The sequence below is a fragment of the Neolamprologus multifasciatus genome, chromosome 14, assembly GCF_963576455.1.
Source record: "Neolamprologus multifasciatus chromosome 14, fNeoMul1.2, whole genome shotgun sequence".
NCBI classification, from domain to species: Eukaryota; Metazoa; Chordata; class Actinopteri; order Cichliformes; family Cichlidae; genus Neolamprologus; species Neolamprologus multifasciatus.
In genome coordinates, this window is record NC_140452.1 from 11,810,361 (window position 1) to 11,830,592 (window position 20,232).

The following is a 20,232-nucleotide window of genomic DNA, read 5'->3' on the forward strand; positions in this document are numbered from 1 at the left end:
ATCTCCGTCTGAGACTCTGGAGACGCTGCTCCGCAACACAGAGGTTATTTGGCAAGCTGGGACCTTCTCTCCTGAAAGGCAAATCAATGTGATAATGATTTCCAATAAGTTTTATTGAACTATTAACAATATCCATGAAACACATATCCTCTCTGGACATTTCAGTCTGCTCCTCTGAGGATCTTTCATTAAAATCATGATTGTACTGTTTAATCAACATTTCTTCAAGACGCTCAACAGAAATCCTATTGGCTGTTACAGCAGTGCAGTTGTTATTTCCACTGTTACTTCCAGTGCGCAGGGGACCATTTATGACCCAGCCAACTTTTGTTTTTACAGCATAAGGTCCACCCTCCACACTTTTTATCACCTTCCATGGCTCTAAAACATTGGAAGCATCAGTGCCTATCAGTAGCTCCACCTCTGCATCAATGTTGTGAAGTTTAACAGGTTTAAGATGATGCCACTGATCGATGTCACCTTGCTGGGGAATATTGACTGTAGAAACTGGCATGGTCTTTTGAGTCAAAACATCTGGCAACAGCATGAAATCATTTGCTTCCAAACCAGACACTTCCAAACCAGACAGAACTTGTGCACTAACAATCCTATCTTGACTCATTGTTCTCAAAAGGATATTGGTCCTTTTACCTTTTAGATTCAGTCTTTTTGTCAGGGTTTCTGTACAGAATGTACCAGAACTTCCAGAATCCAAAAATGCATAGGTTTGCACGATTTTATTGCTCTTTTGGCTCTTAACTTGAACTGGAACTATAGAAAAAAACTGCATCAACTTCATGACCGGCCCCAATATACCCACATGTCTGAGTGGTTGCAGTTGACAAGTTGACATTAGAGCTTGTCATCTGTTGAGTTTGTTCTGAGAGTGCACCTGGATCTTTTCGCTCTATATGAAGAACCCCTGGGTGCTTCTAGTGACACACATTGCAATCCAAACGACTCCTACAGTCTTTGCTTGTGTGACCAACTTTTAAACAACCAAAACAAATTCCCCTTTCCTTGATAAAAGTCAACTTATCCCGATGCATTTTAGCTTTAAACTGCTTACAATTCTCTAGTAAATGATTGCTGTGTGAACAAAACAACTATGCAGAACAGTGGAATTTGTTCTGCTTCCAGTTGATTGAGCTTTGACTCCTGGAACTGTACTGATATTAGTGGCAAGACTACTTCCCTTTTTTCTTTGCTTGGTGGAACTTGAAACTTTAAAGCTGCTTCCAGATTGTGAGTCTTGGATGTTGCCAAACACTGGATCTGATGCTACTTTCACCTGTTTTATTATGAAGGCAACCAGATCAGTGAACACTGTTCTGTGACCATTTTGTTCCTGCAGTTCATAGGCAACAACTCTCCATTTTTCCCTCAATTTGTATGGAAGTTTCATAACAATCATTCTCATATTTGAGGGCAAATCCAACTCCTTCATATAAACAACTTGCTGTGTTAGATTCGAACATCCTTGAAGAAAAAGAGAGAATGACTGTAGACCTTTCACATCTTCACTTTTAATAGGTGCCCAAGTCACAATCCTCTCCATATATGCAGAGGCAATTTTATTTTCGTTCCCAAAATGTTCTTCAAGAAGATATTTGGCTTTGGAATAGCCCTGCTCAGGAGGTAAATGCTGACAACTCTCACCAAGTCTTTAGGCTGCCCCCTAGTGAACTGATCTAAATGCAAACAGTCGCTCCAGTTATCAGTTTTAGCTTCCACTCCATTTTCAAAGGCATTCATAAATGATCTATACTGTAAAGGGTCTCCATCAAACATAGGGATGTTTCTGGCTGGGAGGATTGGTTGCTGCCAGCTCTGTTTCCAAGGATAATTTCTCCTTTTCTTTTCTCAATTTCTCCTTTTCTTTTCTCAGTTTTTCCTCTTGCGCTTCAATAGAATGCTTTTTCTTTAATGCAGCGAGTCGCTCCATGAGCGCTGCTTTGTCAGCCGCAGCTTTAATGCGTGTGGAAGATGTTGATGACATTCGACTTTGCTGTGACAAGGTTTTTGAAGGTGGCTTTACACTTGAGATATTAGAGACACTGTCTTCAGGATTTATTTCATCCAAACTTTCAACAGCTTGATCATTAAGAGCAGTATTGCTTTGTTCAGTATACGGCTCGCCTACTTCCTGCAACCAAACCTTTACTTTGTCCATAAAAACAGAGAATGCTGTCACCTTAGACTGAAAATGTACGCTTTGCCTTTTCACTTCATCTTCTGGCAGTGGCAAGCTTAAAAAGGATTCTTGCAAAGCATTTGCATCTTGATAGCATTTAATAAACTTCCCGAATTCAGAAGACACTTCCTTAACGTTCTCATGTGAAGTCATTAAAGCGGAAATTTTCCCCATATACTTAGATGCTTGCTTACACATTGAACTCCGCTTTTCTTGGAATGTCTTTATATACAAATCCAAACCTTTTGGTGTAAATTTGATGCTTCTTTTCTCTGCTTGCATGAGTGTCATCCTCTTGTTTACTCTTAATATCCAACATTTTTATTGTCCTCTTGGATTATTTCAAACATAATAAAGATGCACAGCACACTGAGAATCCATAGCATAGGGAACAAACATGACATCCATTTACCTGCTGATTGCAGCGTACAAACATTTCCACAGAGGGCGTTGGCATGTTTCGATTAGCGATCCAATTATGCACCAATTTAGTACATCAAAACTCAGTTCATCAGTCTTTGTAGTGAAATAATGTCTTTAAACTCCAATAGCTTCACCGTTTTCCTTTATGGCTTGAACAATATTATCACTCACCAGTTTTGATGAACGAGTGACATGTTGATCCAGGCCTCAACATCAAATCTGTCGGGAATACTCACAGACGATCCAGTAACTTTTATACCAGTTCGACGGTGATCCTTGAAATCCATATATCCAACATATCCATTAATGAAGGATTATTCCTTTGTCCACGGGCAGGTTTTTTACTTTATGTAGTGGCAATTCCTTTGTTTGACAAATCAAACATCCCACAATCAAAAGTCCACAAGCCACTGCTGCACTGAGAGACTATTTTGTGCGCAGGCAAAAGAAGTCCATTGTCCAAACTTGAAAGTTGCGTTTTGATGGTTTATTTATCCAGTTTGGCAAGCAATAACAAGATCCAATTTTTTTTTTGTTACCTCCTGCTGCTTCTCCTGCTCTGGTAAAAAACCATAGGCCCACCCCAGTGCATGCTGGTCCTATACCAGTCGCTTTATTTATAGAAAACAAAATGGCCCTACAGCTCTTCCTGACTAATTTAACAAAGTAACATCAAACAAACTTTGAAACAAAATATTAACCAACAAATAACTTGTAAATAACCCCCAAAATAAGTAAACTAACAACAAACTTTAACTAATTTCAAAATAAGAAAAATAAGAAAAAATAGCTCCAACAATGGTTAAAAATGTTCTTCTTTTACTGTTACTTTTTATGAATCACAAGGTTTAAAACTACTTAAAAAGACAACACACACACACAGTCTGAAAAAATTTAAAATTAACATAAAAAAAACAATAATTGCTAAAAGATTGTTTTTTTTTTTTTTTTTTTTTTTTATTTTACTCACTTTGTCTCTTCCACAATGTTATTTCTCTCTCCTACAGCATCTGTTACAATTAAATAGGCATGACCAATTATGCAAATTAGGTGATGACATCATTCAGCAGCTTCTAGCGACTTTTAGGACAGCCAATAGCGATTTTCCTTACTGAGGAGTTGGCAGCACTGCCTACACCCCCCTCAGACGCAGTGCCAGGCCCACCACAAAGACTGTTACAACCTGCCCTTAAAATGCTCTCTCCAAACTACAGGACTGCTTCACACAGACAGACTTGGACATATTTGAACACCAGGAACTAGAAACTTTCACAGGATCAGTACTTGTCTATATCAAGTTCTGTATTGCAAATGTGACTGTGGACAAAAGCATTCGGGTTTTCCCAAATCAAAAACCCTGGATGACCAGCGAGATCAGCTCACTCCTAAATGCCCACGATGCCGCCTTCTGGTCAGGTGACAGAGCTCTGTACGGGGCTGCTCGAGCTGACCTGAAAACGGGAATTAAAGAAGCCAAGACAGACCACAAAAGAAACATAGAGTCCCACCTGTCCAGCAACAACACACGGGAGGTGTGGCAGGGAATACGAGACATCGTAAACCACAGAGGCAGCACTGTGAAAACAGAAAACCTGAGTGTGCAGCTGGCAGAGGAAATAAACAGCTTCTTCGCCCGCTTTGAAACATCACAACAGCAGCACTCATCTGCTTTAGCCCCGCTCCCATCCGTTTCCTCACCTGGTTCCTGCACCGCTCCATTCACTGTAACGGAACACGATGTCAGACGTGTGCTCCTAGCAGTGAACCCCAGGTGCTAAGAGCATATGCCCACCAGCTCACCCTCATCTTCAATCTCTCACTGGATCAGGCAGCCATCCCATCCTGTCTAAAACCAGCCACAATCATCCCAGTGCCGAAGAGGTCTCCCATCACCAGCCTGATTGATTAACAGCCTGTGGCCCTCACGCCGGTAATCATGAAATGCTTTGAGAGACTAGTCCTTCAGCAAATCAAGGATTACCTCCCCCCAGAATTTGACCCCCACCAGTTTGAATACCGTGCAAACAGATCCACAGATGACGCCATCGCCATAGCCCTCCACTCTATGCTGAGTCACCTCCGCTCCGAATGCTCTTTGTGGACTACAGCTCAGCCTTTAATACAATCATCCCGGACATCCTCATCACCAAACTGGTTACTCTTGGCCTCCCCCCTTTCACATGTGCCTGGATAAAGGACTTTCTCACAAACCAGCCCCAGACTGTAAGACTCGGCACTCATCTCTCATCCATTCACACACTGAGCACCGGCTCCCCACAGGTTTCTGTGCTGAGCCCCCTCCTGTATTCTCTCTACACCCACGACTGCAGTTCGACCCACAACAACAATCTCATCATCAAGTTTGCTGATGACACCATGGTAGTCAGACTCATCTCAAAGGGAGATGAGGCAGACTACAGAGAGGAAGTCCTGAAGTTGGCAGTCCGTTGCCCTCTCCCCTCCCTGATGGACATTTATTCCTCCCGCTGCCTCAGCAGAGCAGTAAACATCATCAAGGATGGTTCCCACCCTGGTTTCAACATGTTCAGCCTGCTTCCCCCAGGGAAGTGTGGTGAACACAAATGTGCTACCACATTTTGGTAAATTTTATTATTTTTAAGAAAAACATATGCCAGCAATTAAGACAATTATTATTTTACATTCATTACGTGTATTCCATAACAATTGAGGAGAGTAAAAGTGAGAAATAATAAGCGGAAATGTTGACACTGTAGTCCATGGCTATTCAACTAAGAAGTTAGTTGGGCAAGATTTTCAAACCGAGGAATTTATCTGGGCCAGATATTTTTTTGCAGCCAGTAAGCAGCAGATCATGATCAATTTCAAACCCACACAACTGTATTGAAAAACAAGTAAATTTTTTTTATTCCTTTTTTCCCTGTAAATCTGGTGACCTCTCACAAATGCACACCAAAAGGTCCATTTAAAAAAGGGGAACTATAACTAAACTATTTTTTTGCACATTTGAAATAATAATAATAAAAAAAACATTTTGATAATTCCCTTTCAAATTAAAATAAATATTTTGCTGACCACTCACTTTTCCTGCCATGGGTGGAGCCCCATCCGTCACAAGTATACAGACACGCTTCATATCCAGACCATTTTCCTCAAAAAGAGCTGAAATCTTCTCAAACATTATTTCGCCAGCTGTGTGTCTTTCTAACGGTAGCAAGCCGAGCAATTTCCCATCCAAAAAAACGGACATATATGCACAACTGTGCATTATCAGTTCTATCTGTGAACCCATCTCCTGCTATAGAGATTACATCAGTTTTCCTCAGGTCATCTAACAGCATTTCAAACTCGTCTGACGCCAGAACTTCAACTCTACGAACTGTCTGACCGGGGTAATAGCAGATGTCACACTTACTTTAATTTTTTCGTCACTTATCACCGCATCCACCACGGCCAGCATGCAGTATTTCACTGTTTCAGAATCTGTGAAAGGCCTTTTCTTCTTCGCCAAGAAGCAAACACGAAGGGAAGCTGCTGCAACTCTCTCTTGGACTGTACAGGACCCTCACCATGGTAGTACAACTCCGGTTGTAAGATTATTAAACTCGCAGTTAAACTGTACTTTTGCAGCCCTCTCCTGAGATTGCTCTGGAAGGTTTGTGTAGAAAGTCTGGTGTTTGTCATTGTGGTGCCTTCGTAAGTACAGCAACACACTCACTGCAAATTAAACACATTGGTTTGGCATTTGGATTTGGCGGTAAAATGAATAAGTATTTGTCAGTCCAGGCAGGGTTCATTGTCAATTTTGCGCTTTTGGACTGAGAAAGACGTGCTGTTGTCGCATCATATATTACGATGATTGTTTAATATGTTTACATCACGGTGCATTGTGGGTTAAATATTGCTAGGCTACTGAAGTGTTGCATTCACAGTCTACACTATGCTGTAGGATTTTTTAAATTTTTTAAAAATTAATTAATGAATTAATTTTTTGCATTTTTTGCTGTGTTTCTGCCAGGACCACAGGCAGGGCCAATCGCAGGTTGCTTCTGGGCCGCATTTGGCCCGCGGGCCGCCATTTGAATAGGCTTGCTGTAGTCGTTTGCCCGCGGTTGCCTAGAGCGGACCAACTTCCTGTCCTCTCAGACGCAATTCGGGAAAAGATACCAGTGCTCCTGTGATTCTTTCTCTGAGACTCTACCTTTATTTTTACAGGTCAGTATCGTCTTAAAAATACAGTGTATGAGGGTTTTGTGCCTCGTTCTACATCGATGTTTACTGAGAGTTATGCTGACACCGCCGATGTAACATTAAGTGGGGTTTAGTTGTAAGTTACTGAAGCGCGGCACCGCAGCGGCGGTAAACGGTGTTGCCAACTCCTCAGTAAGGAAAATCGCTATTGACCCTGTGCACGAGAAAATTCTAACTTCCTGGTTTGAGACCGGATGTGGGGTTGTGCATTTCCGGTAGCTTTACTTTGCGGTCAATCGCTACTGCGAAGATATACTCCAAAATCATGTCCAAAACTCGAAAACGGAAAGATCACGTTAAGTTACAAAGAGGAGAAGGTGGGAACACTCACCACTTTTGTGTCATAAAAAATCTAATGATCAACTTTGACGTTTAAAGAGTTTAGATCGATCAGTTGTTTACATCACTCAACACAAGCAGAACTGCATCACCCCATGCAGAAGACACATCGTCCACATTCAGAAGCACATCTCTGTATAGTGACTGGTCTTATGATTTAAACAGGTAAATGTTGAGCATTCAAACTACAGGTGAACAATAGTCAAACCAGATGTTTCCCGTTATGTCGATATCAGCTAGTCAAGTACACACCTACACAGCATGTTAACAAACCGTGAAAAAAAAGCCACACAAAAAATTAATGATTGCTGGTAACGGTTTCTATACATTAGTATTTACAAGGGTATGTTGTGACTTACCTTCAAAATTACAGCGGTCCCTCGCTATAACGCGGTTCACCTTTCACCTCGCTGTTTTGCAGCTTTTTTAGTGCAAGTTTGCACGCTTATTTTTTTACATCACATTGTGTCCTGCGTCCTGATTGCTGCAGACGATCTCCTCCGTCTCTCCTGTACAGTACAGAATCGCTGCATCGCTGGCTAGCAGTGTAACTCTGAAGTGCAGTACTCTATGTCCACGATGTCCACGAAACGTTTTGCACTGTCAAAAAATAAAATTGGCTACTTGATTTCACCTATCGCTGGTTATTTTTAGAACATAACACCCGCGATAAATGAGGGACAGCTAAGAAATATAACATTTGAATCACTTTTCTCTTTTGCCCTGAGGCGCGGGTAAAAATATTGACAAGTCGATGAACATCATTTACAGATATATTGGGTAAATGCCCAAGACATGTATAGAAATGTAAATCACCGCTTGATTCATTCATTTGCTTAACTTGTTTTGGACCGTAAACAGGGCGTGAATAGGACACCGGAAACAAAGCTCCCCACAGGAGTTTCCGCACCGGAAGTAGCATATGCTAACGTGCACATAGTCAATTGGCTGTCCTAAAAGTCGCTAGAAGTCGCTAAATGACGTCACCGCCTAATTTGCATAATGGGTCATGCTAATATAATTGACTATGTGCACGTTAGCATATGCTACTTCCGGTGCGGAAACTCCTGTGGGGAGCTTTGTTTCCGGTGTCCTATTCGCGCCCTGTTTACGGTCCAAAACAAGTTAAGCAAATAAATAAATAAAGCGGCGATTTACATTTCTATAGATGTCTCGGGCATTTACCCAATATATCTGTAAATGATGTTCATCGACTTGTCGATATTTTTCCCCCACGCCTCAGGGGAAAAGAGAAAATGGATTCAAATGTTATATTTCTCAGCTGTCCCTCGTTTATCGCAGGTGTTATGTTCTAAAAATAACCAGTGATAGGTGAAATCAAGTAGCCAATTTTATTTTTTGACGGTGCAAAACGTTTCGTGTACGTCGTGGATATACAGCACTGCACTTCAGAGTCACACTGCTAGCGATAGATGCAGCGATTCTGTACTGTACAGGAGAGACGGAGGAGATCGTCTGCAGCGATCAGGACGCAGGACGTAAAAAAGCATGCAAACTTGCACTAAAAAATCTGCGAAACAGCAAGGTGAACCGCGTTATAGCGAGGGACCGCTGTAATTTTGAAGGTAAGTCACAACATACCCTTCGTAAATACTAATGTATAGAAACCGTTACCAGCAATCATTAATTTTTTGTGTGGCTTTTTTTCACGGTTTGTTAACATGCTGTGTAGGTGTGTACTTGACTAGCTGATATCGACATAAGGGGAAAACATCTGGTTTGACTATTGTTCACCTGTAGTTTGAATGCTGAACATTTGCCTGTTATTTAAACAGGCAAATGTTGTTTAAATAACAGGCAAATGTTCAACAGGCAAATGCTGAACATTTGCCTGTTATTTAAACAGGCAAATGTTCAGCATTCAAACTACAGGTGAACAATAGTCAAGGGCGACATAAGACCAGTCACTATACAGAGATGTGCTTCTGAATGTGGACGATGTGTCTTCTGCTGCAGTGATGTAGTTCTGCTTGTGTTTAGTGATGTAAACAACTGATCGATCTAAACTCTTTAAACGTCAAAATTGATCATTCGATTTTTATGACACAACAGTGGTGAGTGTTCCCACCTTCTCCTCTTTGTAACTTAACGCGATCGTTCCGTTTTCGAGTTTTGGACATCAATTTTGGAGTATATCTTCGCAGTAGCGATTGACCGCAAAGTAAAGCTACCGGAAATGTACAACCCCACATCCGGTCTCAAACCAGGAAGTTAGCATTTTCTCGTGCACAGGGTCAATTGTAACCTACGTTGCTGGAGAGAGAAATAACATCGTGGAAGAGACATAAAGTGAGTAAAAAACGTCCTAAATGCATTTAGAATTTATTTAGAACTACAAATTAAATTTATTTTAGCAATTATTGTTTTTTGTAATGTCACAATTCCAACCCTGCTCCTTTATCCGGGCTTGGACCGGCAAAAGTGGGACGAAATAGCCACTCTGGTGGAGTTACTGTGTGTGTGTGTGTTTATAAGTAGTTTTAAATCCGATCCACAAAACAGCATAAGAGTAAAAGAAGAACTGACTGCGTTACAGTCAGTGTGGGAGCAGCGGCTTCGCTCATGCGTGATTCATTTGCAGTTCGAACGCACAGGTGTGAACATCTTCTGCCCTGATAGCAGCTGGGGGAGGACTATCCTCCGCCCTCGTGCTTTGGAACGGGCGAGGTGCCCCTGGCAGCACCTGCTGCTTGTTGAGAGTAAAAGCGATACCCGCTTTCACGTCAAAAAGTCGTCATAAATAAGTCTCCAATAACACCAGAAAAAGTCGCCAGATTTGTTGCTAGTTGCTTTTTAGAAAAAAAAAAGTCGCTAAGGGGGTCTGAAAACTCGCTAAATATAGCAACAAAGTCGCTAAATTGGCAACACTGGCGGTAAAGCAGAGCCGCGCAGCCCCAAGTTTCGCGAGAGTTACCGCGAGTTATCGCGAGAGTTACAGCGAGAGTTCGCCAGCCCGCGGGATGTATTTAAACTTGGTAAACTCCATTTAACAATCAAATATGTGTGTGTGGTGCTCCCATTGACTGTAGAAAACACGACCCCGCCTCCTACCATTGTGCAAAAATGAAGCCAAAATATTCCGCTTGTGGAGGCTGCCATCTTGCAAATTTGGAGCCAGAGTCTGCGCAGTAGTGACTTGAGGTGGAGCGACTGTGTAACGCTCCCGCCCACACACCCGCTGGACGTGACCGCAAACACGCCCCCTACACTTTTTACGTAGCCTGGCTGCTCGAGTTTGTTTGCTGGTTTACCGCGACTGACGACTCGTTTAATTGAGGTAAATACAACCATGTCACTGTTATAAAAAAGACACACAGCTTATCATCTTATAGTTCTAAAATCACTCTGTTGTTAATTCGTTAGTTAGATTAGCCGCTAGCATACTAGCTAGTTAGCGATGCTACACACCTACTACTCTTAATAGTCTTCAATACTTATGTTTTTTTTTTATCCATTTTTAGACAGCGATGAGATCAGCTGCACACTCTACAGAGGCCCAGAGTTACTGTTAATATCAAAAATATAATGCTGTCCTTTGAGATTTTAACATAAGACTGTGAGTGTAATGGATCTAAAACTGTTTAAATCTTCAGAGCCCTCTACAGCCTGGTAACATGGAAACTTTAAAAACATCAGCAGAACGTTTCAGTAGTGTAGTCTAATTTGTTCTTTTCATTTAACAATAGAGTCCATATTATGATCAACAGCTACATTCACCCTGGAGAGAAACTAGTGAGGGAGACCATCAGGACCAAGCTGGGTTTCCTGGGTCCAGAGGTTTGGAGAAACTTCTTCCCTTTCTTTCATCACAGCTGTCCTGTGCCAGAAGTTCTGTTGACCCGCTGTAAGAGGCATCATTTAAGAAACACCAGGAAGACTGAAGCTCATCGCATTGATCAAGCAGGACTCATGATCTTCACCAGCAGCTCCCTCACAGGGAAATCTTCAGCACTCCTCCGTAGGCCCGCCCCAGGAGATGGATAAACTCAGCATTTCATCAACACTGTGATTAGACCTTTGGTTTGTGTAATGTTATAAATACTCAGATACTCCCCAGAGGCTTCGGACTTTTACATAAAGATATTATATTCAATCCTGTAGAAAGTTATATATTTAAAAATATGTGATCCTCTCTGGTTACTCTGGTATGAATAACTCTGAATCATTTTACGGTAAATAACACACTATGTGTAAAAAAACTGAAAAAATTCCAGATGACAAGTTTGTAGTTCAACATACAATTGACGACCTTTGACCTTCATCAGGTTTTATTTAATTGCGTTAGAGAAAATCTCATATGCTCTTCATGCAGCTGAGTACATCAAGTGTTTAAAACGGAAGCTGTGCAGGTCTGAGATCAGCAGCTTTGTGAAACACCAAACTGAGGTCCTGTTAATGCTGATATATAGTGACACAGTTACATGAGTGATTAATCCTTTTGTTTTTTTGTCTTTAACTTTATCAATAAAACAGCTGCAGCTTCCACTACAGCAGTGGTTCCCAAACTTTTTTTGCTGGGCCCCCCTTATTTTACAAGAAAAATGTTCGCGCCCCCCCCCCTTCTCGCGCGTGCACGCGCTCACGCACACGCACCGCACCGCACAAACACATCCTCCAACCACGCACACCCATATTTTGCTCCATTGCGGTTTATTTCACACCTCAAACATTTAGTAAACAATTAAGCAAATACAAGTAATCTGCAATAAATGACAGGTAGTAATAAAATAAACTACTAACTCTTTTACGCTGCGTCCACACCTACACGGGTATTTTTGAAAACGCAGTTGTTTCGTCCACACGTAAACGGCGTTTCGAATCACCGAGAACGGAGATTTTTTAAAACTCCTTTTTTGCGTTTACGTGTTCATCACGCAATGTCAAAGGTATGTGCCTTTTTTCACGTCACGCTGTGCACCACGTTATTGTTTACATGAGATGAATTGCAGAATGGCAGATAGAGACAAAATACTGTTAATCTTCAGGTTTTACACGCTTACACGTACACAATTACTGTCCCTCCATTTAGAAAGGCAGAGGCCTCACGTGTAGTTTTTTTTTCATGTGTAATAATGTTCAACATTGCATCAATACATTTTTCAAAAAAATGCCTCTCTGTGCAAAATGGGTTTAAAAACATAAACAACTGTGGGATCCCGTTTGTCCGTAATTTAAACAGCCCAGCGCTGCTCCCTACGAAGGTAAAACCAATTCTGCAGGGAGACCTACCTCGGCACTTGTGCAGGTGAAGCCAAAGGGAAGATATGCTTCACCATATTTTCTAGTCTTTGGCTTAGAATGAAGTTGGTTTGGAAACATATTCAGCGATGCTTCATCTCCTGCTTTGCGTTTCTGTGGGCGCCCCGTGCTAGCAGTGTCCAAGTGTTTTGTGTTTTTTCCCCCCCTTTTCATTCCGCGCCCCCCCTGCAATGGCTCTGCGCCCCCCCTAGGGGGCGGGCCCCACACTTTGGGAAGGTCTGCACTACAGCATGTGTGGTACTTTAACCTTTGTACTGTTTTCATCAGTTCATTTTGCAGTTAACATGTGAACATGTTGGATGATCTGTCTGCTGTCACTCGATGGTGCTGAGGTCTGAATCTGAGGGCAGCTCCTGTAATCACAAAGACAACAGAACCATCAAACTCAGATATAAATTTTATCCCTCAATATTGAAATAAAGCTGATTCTTCTGTCCTCACACACTCAGGATCTGAAGCTCTTCTCTTACATTTTTTTCAGTATCACAGTACACTACAGTACTTTAATCCATAGTTCCTGATTAATGAGGAGTTACTGAAGTACAAGCGTTTAAAAAAATTGTTACAATTGTCGGGTAAAAAGGGGTGTTTTACTTCATTTTTAGCAGTAGCATCATCATAATATCAGAATCATTTAATAAGCTTTGCATTAAACATTGATTGAAGCTATTGACATTACATTTAACATTTGTATTACAGTGATTGTTATAACCTGGTGTTAATCTTTTATTTACAGGTGTCAGAATAATTATATGATCTCTTTTTGCAGGTGTAAACATGATCACCTTATACATATGGCAGGTTGTTGCTCATTATAGAGTTGTGCCCGAGTTAATAAAGGTCAAAAACTTCAGTCAGCGTTATGACTGGCTGATCCATGGTGTGGGATGACTTTGGGCCCAGGAGGTTGCACGCGCTTACATAACACTGATATTATGTGATTCTTTGTGATTTTTATTCAGTTATATCTTTTATTAAGTTTTAAGTAGTGGTAGTTCATTAAACCAACATGCATTTAATATTGTATCCCTGATTCAGCGTATTATATACAGGTCAACTTGATAAATTTGCAAAACCTTGCAGCTGTAATGTTGTGTCTCCGTAGGGGACAGTTCGCTCTAAGGAGAGGCGTGGGAGCCAGTGTCTGTCCTCGAGACGATGAGAATGTTTTTCTTGCTGTGTCTAAAGTTGTCAATATTGACTGTATTGTACCACCTGTACGCATGAGGGGGCGTTCTAATACCCTGATTTTCATAAAACAATGAGTGTGTGGAGTTTGTAATGAGATCTGATGCTGTCTGCTGTATGGTGTCCATCTCCCACGCGTGTGTTCATTAAATCATCGTTTGACTTGACCCGGTCGGACCAGTGTGGTTATTTGGGTTTTCCTCCTGTATCCCTCCTCAATATTTGAATCCGTAACACTGTCTTTACAGATGTGGCAAGAGACTGAAAACCTGCTGTTGTTTGCACATATTTAATATTCAGCTCTGCACAGGAGCTGAAGCAGGGTGCAGCCTGTTGTTTTTACAGTATAATACTTGTAATAAAAGTACAGTAACAGTAATCAGTGACTGAGCAGCCCGGGGCGTTTCTCTTGATTTCTTTAGTAAATTCATTCACCTGCACGGCTAAACAAACCCTGACAGCCGAGTGCTCATTTTAGCTAGCTAGGTCTCAGGAGCTAGGTAAGGACGGTAGTTACGGATTAGCTTACAAACACGTTTAACTTACCGAAAAAGTGCAGCAGGGCCTCGGGTCCTTCAGTCGGGTAGTCCAGTTTACTGAAGAACACCTCAGGCTGTCAGGTTAAAACACTCGGTCGTGTTTTCGTAGCGTAAACGCTGGGCGTCCTCTCAGAGCCTACGCTCTATCTGCTATTCGCGAACAGAGATACGCAAGTTTCTCCGTGACTGCAGCTGTCAGTCAAAGCCGCTATGATGACGTTTCACCCCAATTTAACATCACCGCGGTAGGAATTAGAATCAAACTTATGGGAAAGGAGACCCCTTGGTCATCAATCAGCGTGATGAAAACAAAAGAAAGAATCTTTGGTAAAAAAAAATATCTAAGGAGAATTAATTTATTTTAGTCTGACCCCAGTCCCATCCGCTAACATGGAGGAGGCGGGGTTTATGACCTATACTGCAGCCAGACACCAGGGGGCGATAGAGACGTTTTGGCTTCATTTTTGGGGAGCTGTCGCGTTGTCCATGTTTTCTAAAGGCAATGATATCAGATTATTCGAGTTTAAAATATCTCATATACACTTTATGGTTCAAGTGATGTGGAAATGTTAAGAATAAGCTAAGAATGAATGTACATTTATGTTGTTACATTGCAAAGTAATACATTTAGGTGTGTTTTGTCTGATCTAGTAAGATTTATGCACTTATATCAGATTTGTGGATAAGCTATTTTGAGTTTGCCCTATATGTGAAAAAGAGCAATAAGATGTTTAAAGCATTGTATGGTATCTGCACTGCTGATGTAAATGAGTGAAGGAATAGTGTAATTAACAGTGTAAACTGGAGAAATGTAATGACTGTAGATACATATATTTGCCAAATGCCTTTTATTTACCTTTTACAGTTATTGAGCATATCTGACAAGTGAAAGCACTGGATGTAAATTATATTTGTTGATCTTAAATAAGAGACGCAATTCGGGAAAAGATACGAGTGCTCCTGTGATTCTTTCTCTGAGACTCTACCTTTATTTTTACAGATTTGTATTCTTTTTGTTATTGTGGTTTTCACATCTGGGACCCGTAACAGAAGCATTACAGGTGCATCAGCAAAAAAGCCCACAGACTCAAAAACAGTTTCTTCCTAAAGGCCGTAACCACCCTGAACTCACACATGCATCGATAACACCCCCCACCCCCCCACCCCCAATTTTTCCCATTTCCTCTATGAACCATCACTGTGCAATACCAAATTCTATGTGCAATAACCCAACTGTATATATATCACACTATTTATTACATATTACTTTTAAAAAGTGCTTTGTATATTTGTACATTTTATATATTTTTCTCTGTTAACACTGTTCATATGTATATAGTGCTGCAGAACTGTGCCCCCCTGCATGTTTGCACTGAGTAGGAGATGCTCTGTATCTCATTGTACAACTGTATAGTAACAATAAAGACATTCTGTCACAGTCCTGGGTCAGTGACCCAGTGTTTTTGTACTTTTACTTTTAATACTTTTATGTAAGTATGGAACATTTTGTGTTTCAGAATTTAATTGTGTACAAAAGTTATCTTCAACATTTTTGCATTAAATGTGACTTCTCACGTAAATAGGGTTCAAAAGTTTACAAATCACCAAACAAGATTTAGAAAGAGCTTATATGAATATTTTAATAGTTCAATTCAAATTAATTTTATTTATACATCGCCAAATCACAACAACAGTCGCCTCAAGGCACTTTATATTGTAAGGTATTTCTGCCCATTATTTTACAAGTAAGTGTATTCACAGTTCACAAGACTCTAACCAGCTGTGTTAATCTTCCTGAATATCTTAAACATCTTATTTTTAATTTCCTTTGTCCTGAGACAATACAAAAAAGGATTTACAAGAGATGGACCGAGGATGGTGCCAATCAATAAACCTTGGCGTTCTTCAAGAGTTAATACCACACCAAACCTGGTCAAGAAAACAATGACTAACTGGGGACAGTATAAACATGATACACAAATCAGGTGACTCACAAGAGTGCTTCCCATTTTCTTTTTGTCATTATTTGATAATATTTTCACAAAAAATAAGATCACACAATATGAAAGACAAATGAAAGTGAATGTGAAAAATGACAGAAAAAATGATAGAATAGCAACTTGGTTGAAATATTTCTCTGGGTTAACACAAGTGGTTCGCATAACTGCAGCATAGTCACAGAAAGTGTACCTAAGCCTCAAAAAGCAGTGAGGGAGCGGTGCAACTGTTACAGGTGGAAAAAGTGCAAAACTACAGGCAACAATCCACACAATGTATGTAAATACTAGTGTACGTATATTTGTTAAATAACTAGGATACTGAAGAGGACAAATTATAGCAATTAACCGATCAAATGCCATAATTGTTAAAGAAAACATCTCCATTATTGCGCCCACCTGGTAAACATACATTTGAATTATACACTCCACATATGATATGGTATTAACACCAGCAAGTAGAACCCCGATCATTGTTGGAGTGGAACTAGAGGTATAAAGTATGTCAACAACAGCAAGATTGCAAATCAGAAGATACATTGGTTTGTGTAACTGCTTGTCAGAAACAATGAAGATGATATTGACCAAACTTGCCAAAACAGCTAATAAATAAATTATCAGCATAACCACACCAACTGCTATGGGCCTTTTGACTGTGTCAAACCCACCTATAATAAAATAAGTTAGTTTGATTGAAGCATTCTGTAAAGACATATTTAAGAAATATAATTAAATTACAAAAGGTTTCAAGATGTAATTGAAGAAGTAAAAATATGCTGAAAATCGTTAACAGTGATAAACAGTTGTAAAAAACAAAACAAAACTGTTATAAGCCTTCTAAACCCAAACCAGTTTGGGTTAACTACACAACACTGCTTTCACATTTTAAGTCTCACAACAACAGGAAGTCTTAACTTGGCAGCTCCCTCATCCAATCACGATGGATATCAAGTCTCTGTGTTTACATATCACCAGAGACTGCAGATTACATGATGTACAGTGGGGCAAAAAAGTATTTAGTCAGCCACCGATTGTGCAAGTTCCCCCACTTAAAATGATGACAGAGGTCAGTAATTTGCACCAGAGGTACACTTCAACTGTGAGAGACAGAATGTGAAAAAAAAATCCATGAATTCACATGGTAGGATTTGTAAAGAATTTATTCGTAAATCAGGGTGGAAAATAAGTATTTGGTCAATAACAAAAATACAACTCAATACTTTGTAACATAACCTTTGTTGGCAATAACAGAGGTCAAACGTTTACTATAGGTCTTTACCAGGTTTGCACACACAGTAGCTGGTATTTTGGCCCATTCCTCCATGCAGATCTTCTCAAGAGCAGTGATGTTTTGGGGCTGTCGCCGAGCAACACGGACTTTCAACTCCCGCCACAGATTTTCTATGGGGTTGAGGTCTGGAGACTGGCTAGGCCACTCCAGGACTTTCAAATGCTTCTTACGGAGCCACTCCTTTGTTGCCCGGGCGGTGTGTTTTGGATCATTGTCATGTTGGAAGACCCAGCCTCGTTTCATCTTCAAAGTTCTCACTGATGGAAGGAGGTTTTGGCTCAAAATCTCACGATACTTGGCCCCATTCATTCTGTTCTTAACACGGATCAGTCGTCCTGTCCCCTTGGCAGAAAAACAGCCCCATAGCATGATGTTTCCACCCCCATGCTTCACAGTAGGTATGGTGTTCTTGGGATGCAACTCAGTATTCTTCTTCCTCCAAACACGACGAGTTGAGTTTATACCAAAAAGTTCTACTTTGGTTTCATCTGACCATATGACATTCTCCCAATCCTCTGCTGTATCATCCATGTGCTCTCTGGCAAACTTCAGACAGGCCTGGACATGCACTGGCTTCAGCAGCGGAACACGTCTAGCACTGCGGGATCTGATTCCCTGCCGTTGTAGTGTGTTACTGATGGTGACCTTTGTTACTTTGGTCCCAGCTCTCTGCAGGTCATTCACCAGGTCCCCCCGTGTGGTTCTGGAATCTTTGCTCACCGTTCTCATGATCATTTTGACCCCACGGGATGAGATCTTGCATGGAGCCCCAGATCGAGGGAGATTATCAGTGGTCTTGTATGTCTTCCATTTTCTGATGATTGCTCCCACAGTTGATTTTTTCACACCAAGCTGCTTGCCTGTTGTAGATTCACTCTTCCCAGTCTGGTGCAGGTCTACAATTCTTTTCCTGGTGTCCTTCGAAAGCTCTTTGGTCTTGGCCATGGCGGAGTTTGGAGTCTGACTGGTTGAGGCTGTGGACAGGTGTCTTTTATAGAGATGACGAGGTCAAACAGGTGCCATTCATACAGGTAACGAGTGGGGGACAGAAAAGCTTCTTACAGAAGACGTTACAGGTCTGTGAGAGCCAGGGATTTTCCTTGTTTGAGGTGACCAAATACTTATTTTCCACCCTGATTTACGAATAAATTCTTTACAAATCCTACCATGTGAATTCATGGATTTGTTTTTCACATTCTGTCTCTCACAGTTGAAGTGTACCTCTGGTGCAAATTACTGACCTCTGTCATCATTTTAAGTGGGGGAACTTGCACAATCGGTGGCTGACTAAATACTTTTTTGCCCCACTGTATATGTCACCCCCACCCTCCAAAACCAATGATAGATGAGGATAGATTGGAAATCATCAGTTTTAAATTCCACTAATTCTACTAATTCTGCTTTTACCTCTGATGCTTCAAATGCTAGAACACGTATGTAAAAAAAAGAACCCCAACAACAAACAAATGAAAAAAGTAAATAAAAACAAACAACCATTTAGTGTATTCCAATATTATATTATAATATAGACAGACTTTATGAAGAAAAGAACAATTTTTGGAGCAATTTTTAAGCACAAAGTTCCTGTAGATTATATTATTATATTATTATAGATTATATATATTTTTTAGAAATAATGTTAGTATTTTCATCTAATTAAATTTAAAAAATCATTTAAGTTAAAATATAGATAAAAATATACATCTTTACAAATAGATAGAGTTAATCTTTTGTCCAACTAAATTTTCTTAGAAAACAAGACACAACTTTCACTGTGTTACTTCTTAAGTTTGCTCATTAGGTTAATGACTTCTTTGTTTACAAAGGGCTGATAGGAAAGATGTGTCATACTCACCCCTTTTGAGTGAATTATAATCAGCACCTAGGTCCAGTAATGAACAGAGATGGGCAGTAACGCGTTACTTGTAACGTGTTACTGTAATCCGATTACGTTTTTCAAGTAATGAGTAAAGTAAGGGGTCACCATTGCAAAAACGGTAATTAGCTTACCGTTACTTTACCGTAAGCACTCTGCGTTACTGCGTTACTAAAACCGTGATTTTTTTGCGAGAGTGTCTCATGACAATGACGTAAGGGAGTGTGACATTCGTGGCAACAGCTGTGTGTAGATCAACAATGGATAACAGGGCTCTAGAGTGCGACCAATTTGGTCGCAAATGCGACCAAATTTTTCGTGGTGTGACTAAAAAAAAACAAAAATATTTTTTATTTTTGACTAACCAAAAATATTTGGTTGCACTTGTGCGACCAACTGTTTGGGTAGCAAAAATAAATAAATAAATCTGCAACCTTCCCTGTGGTCAACAACAGACACACATTATGCCCCTATCGTGGACTAAACCAATCAGAGATAGTAAGGGGCGGGACCTCTCTGATCGGCCGTGGTCCAGTTGAAAGCGTAGGTGGAAGTGTGAGGTGAGTAGCTTGAATAAAGCGATATCAATCCATTAAATCCTGAATTGACTTTTAAATATAACTGTGTTTTGCCAGAAACGCCAGATTCTCAGATTAAACCTCACAAAACCATTTCAACAACAACCAAACAGCAAATGAGAGCAGGTACACGGATTCCACACAGAGACGTAAACACAGAACGGACCCAACGCATCAGAATCAACTTTGTCTTTCTCGGCTTTCTCACCCGACGGCCCGTAGACGGACACACTGTCGGAGCTTAGCGATTCTGATGCGTCCGGCCCGCGCTGTGATTACGTCTTTTTGAGCTGATTC

At 40.7% G+C, this 20,232-nt stretch overlaps 1 protein-coding gene and 1 pseudogene across 1 annotated transcript; both read right to left on the bottom strand.

Annotated features, from left to right (window-relative positions):
* Window positions 1-1,783: 1,783 nt before the first annotated feature.
* On the bottom strand, window positions 1,784-3,337 carry LOC146503628 (uncharacterized; annotated as a pseudogene).
* Window positions 3,338-15,658: 12,321 nt separating this feature from the next.
* On the bottom strand, window positions 15,659-16,819 carry LOC146503629 (olfactory receptor 2AT4-like). The gene has a single exon (XM_085184737.1). The coding sequence runs from the start codon at window positions 16,812-16,814 to the stop codon at window positions 15,966-15,968; it is 849 nt and encodes a 282-aa protein (XP_085040863.1). The 5' UTR covers window positions 16,815-16,819; the 3' UTR covers window positions 15,659-15,965.
* Window positions 16,820-20,232: the final 3,413 nt, after the last annotated feature.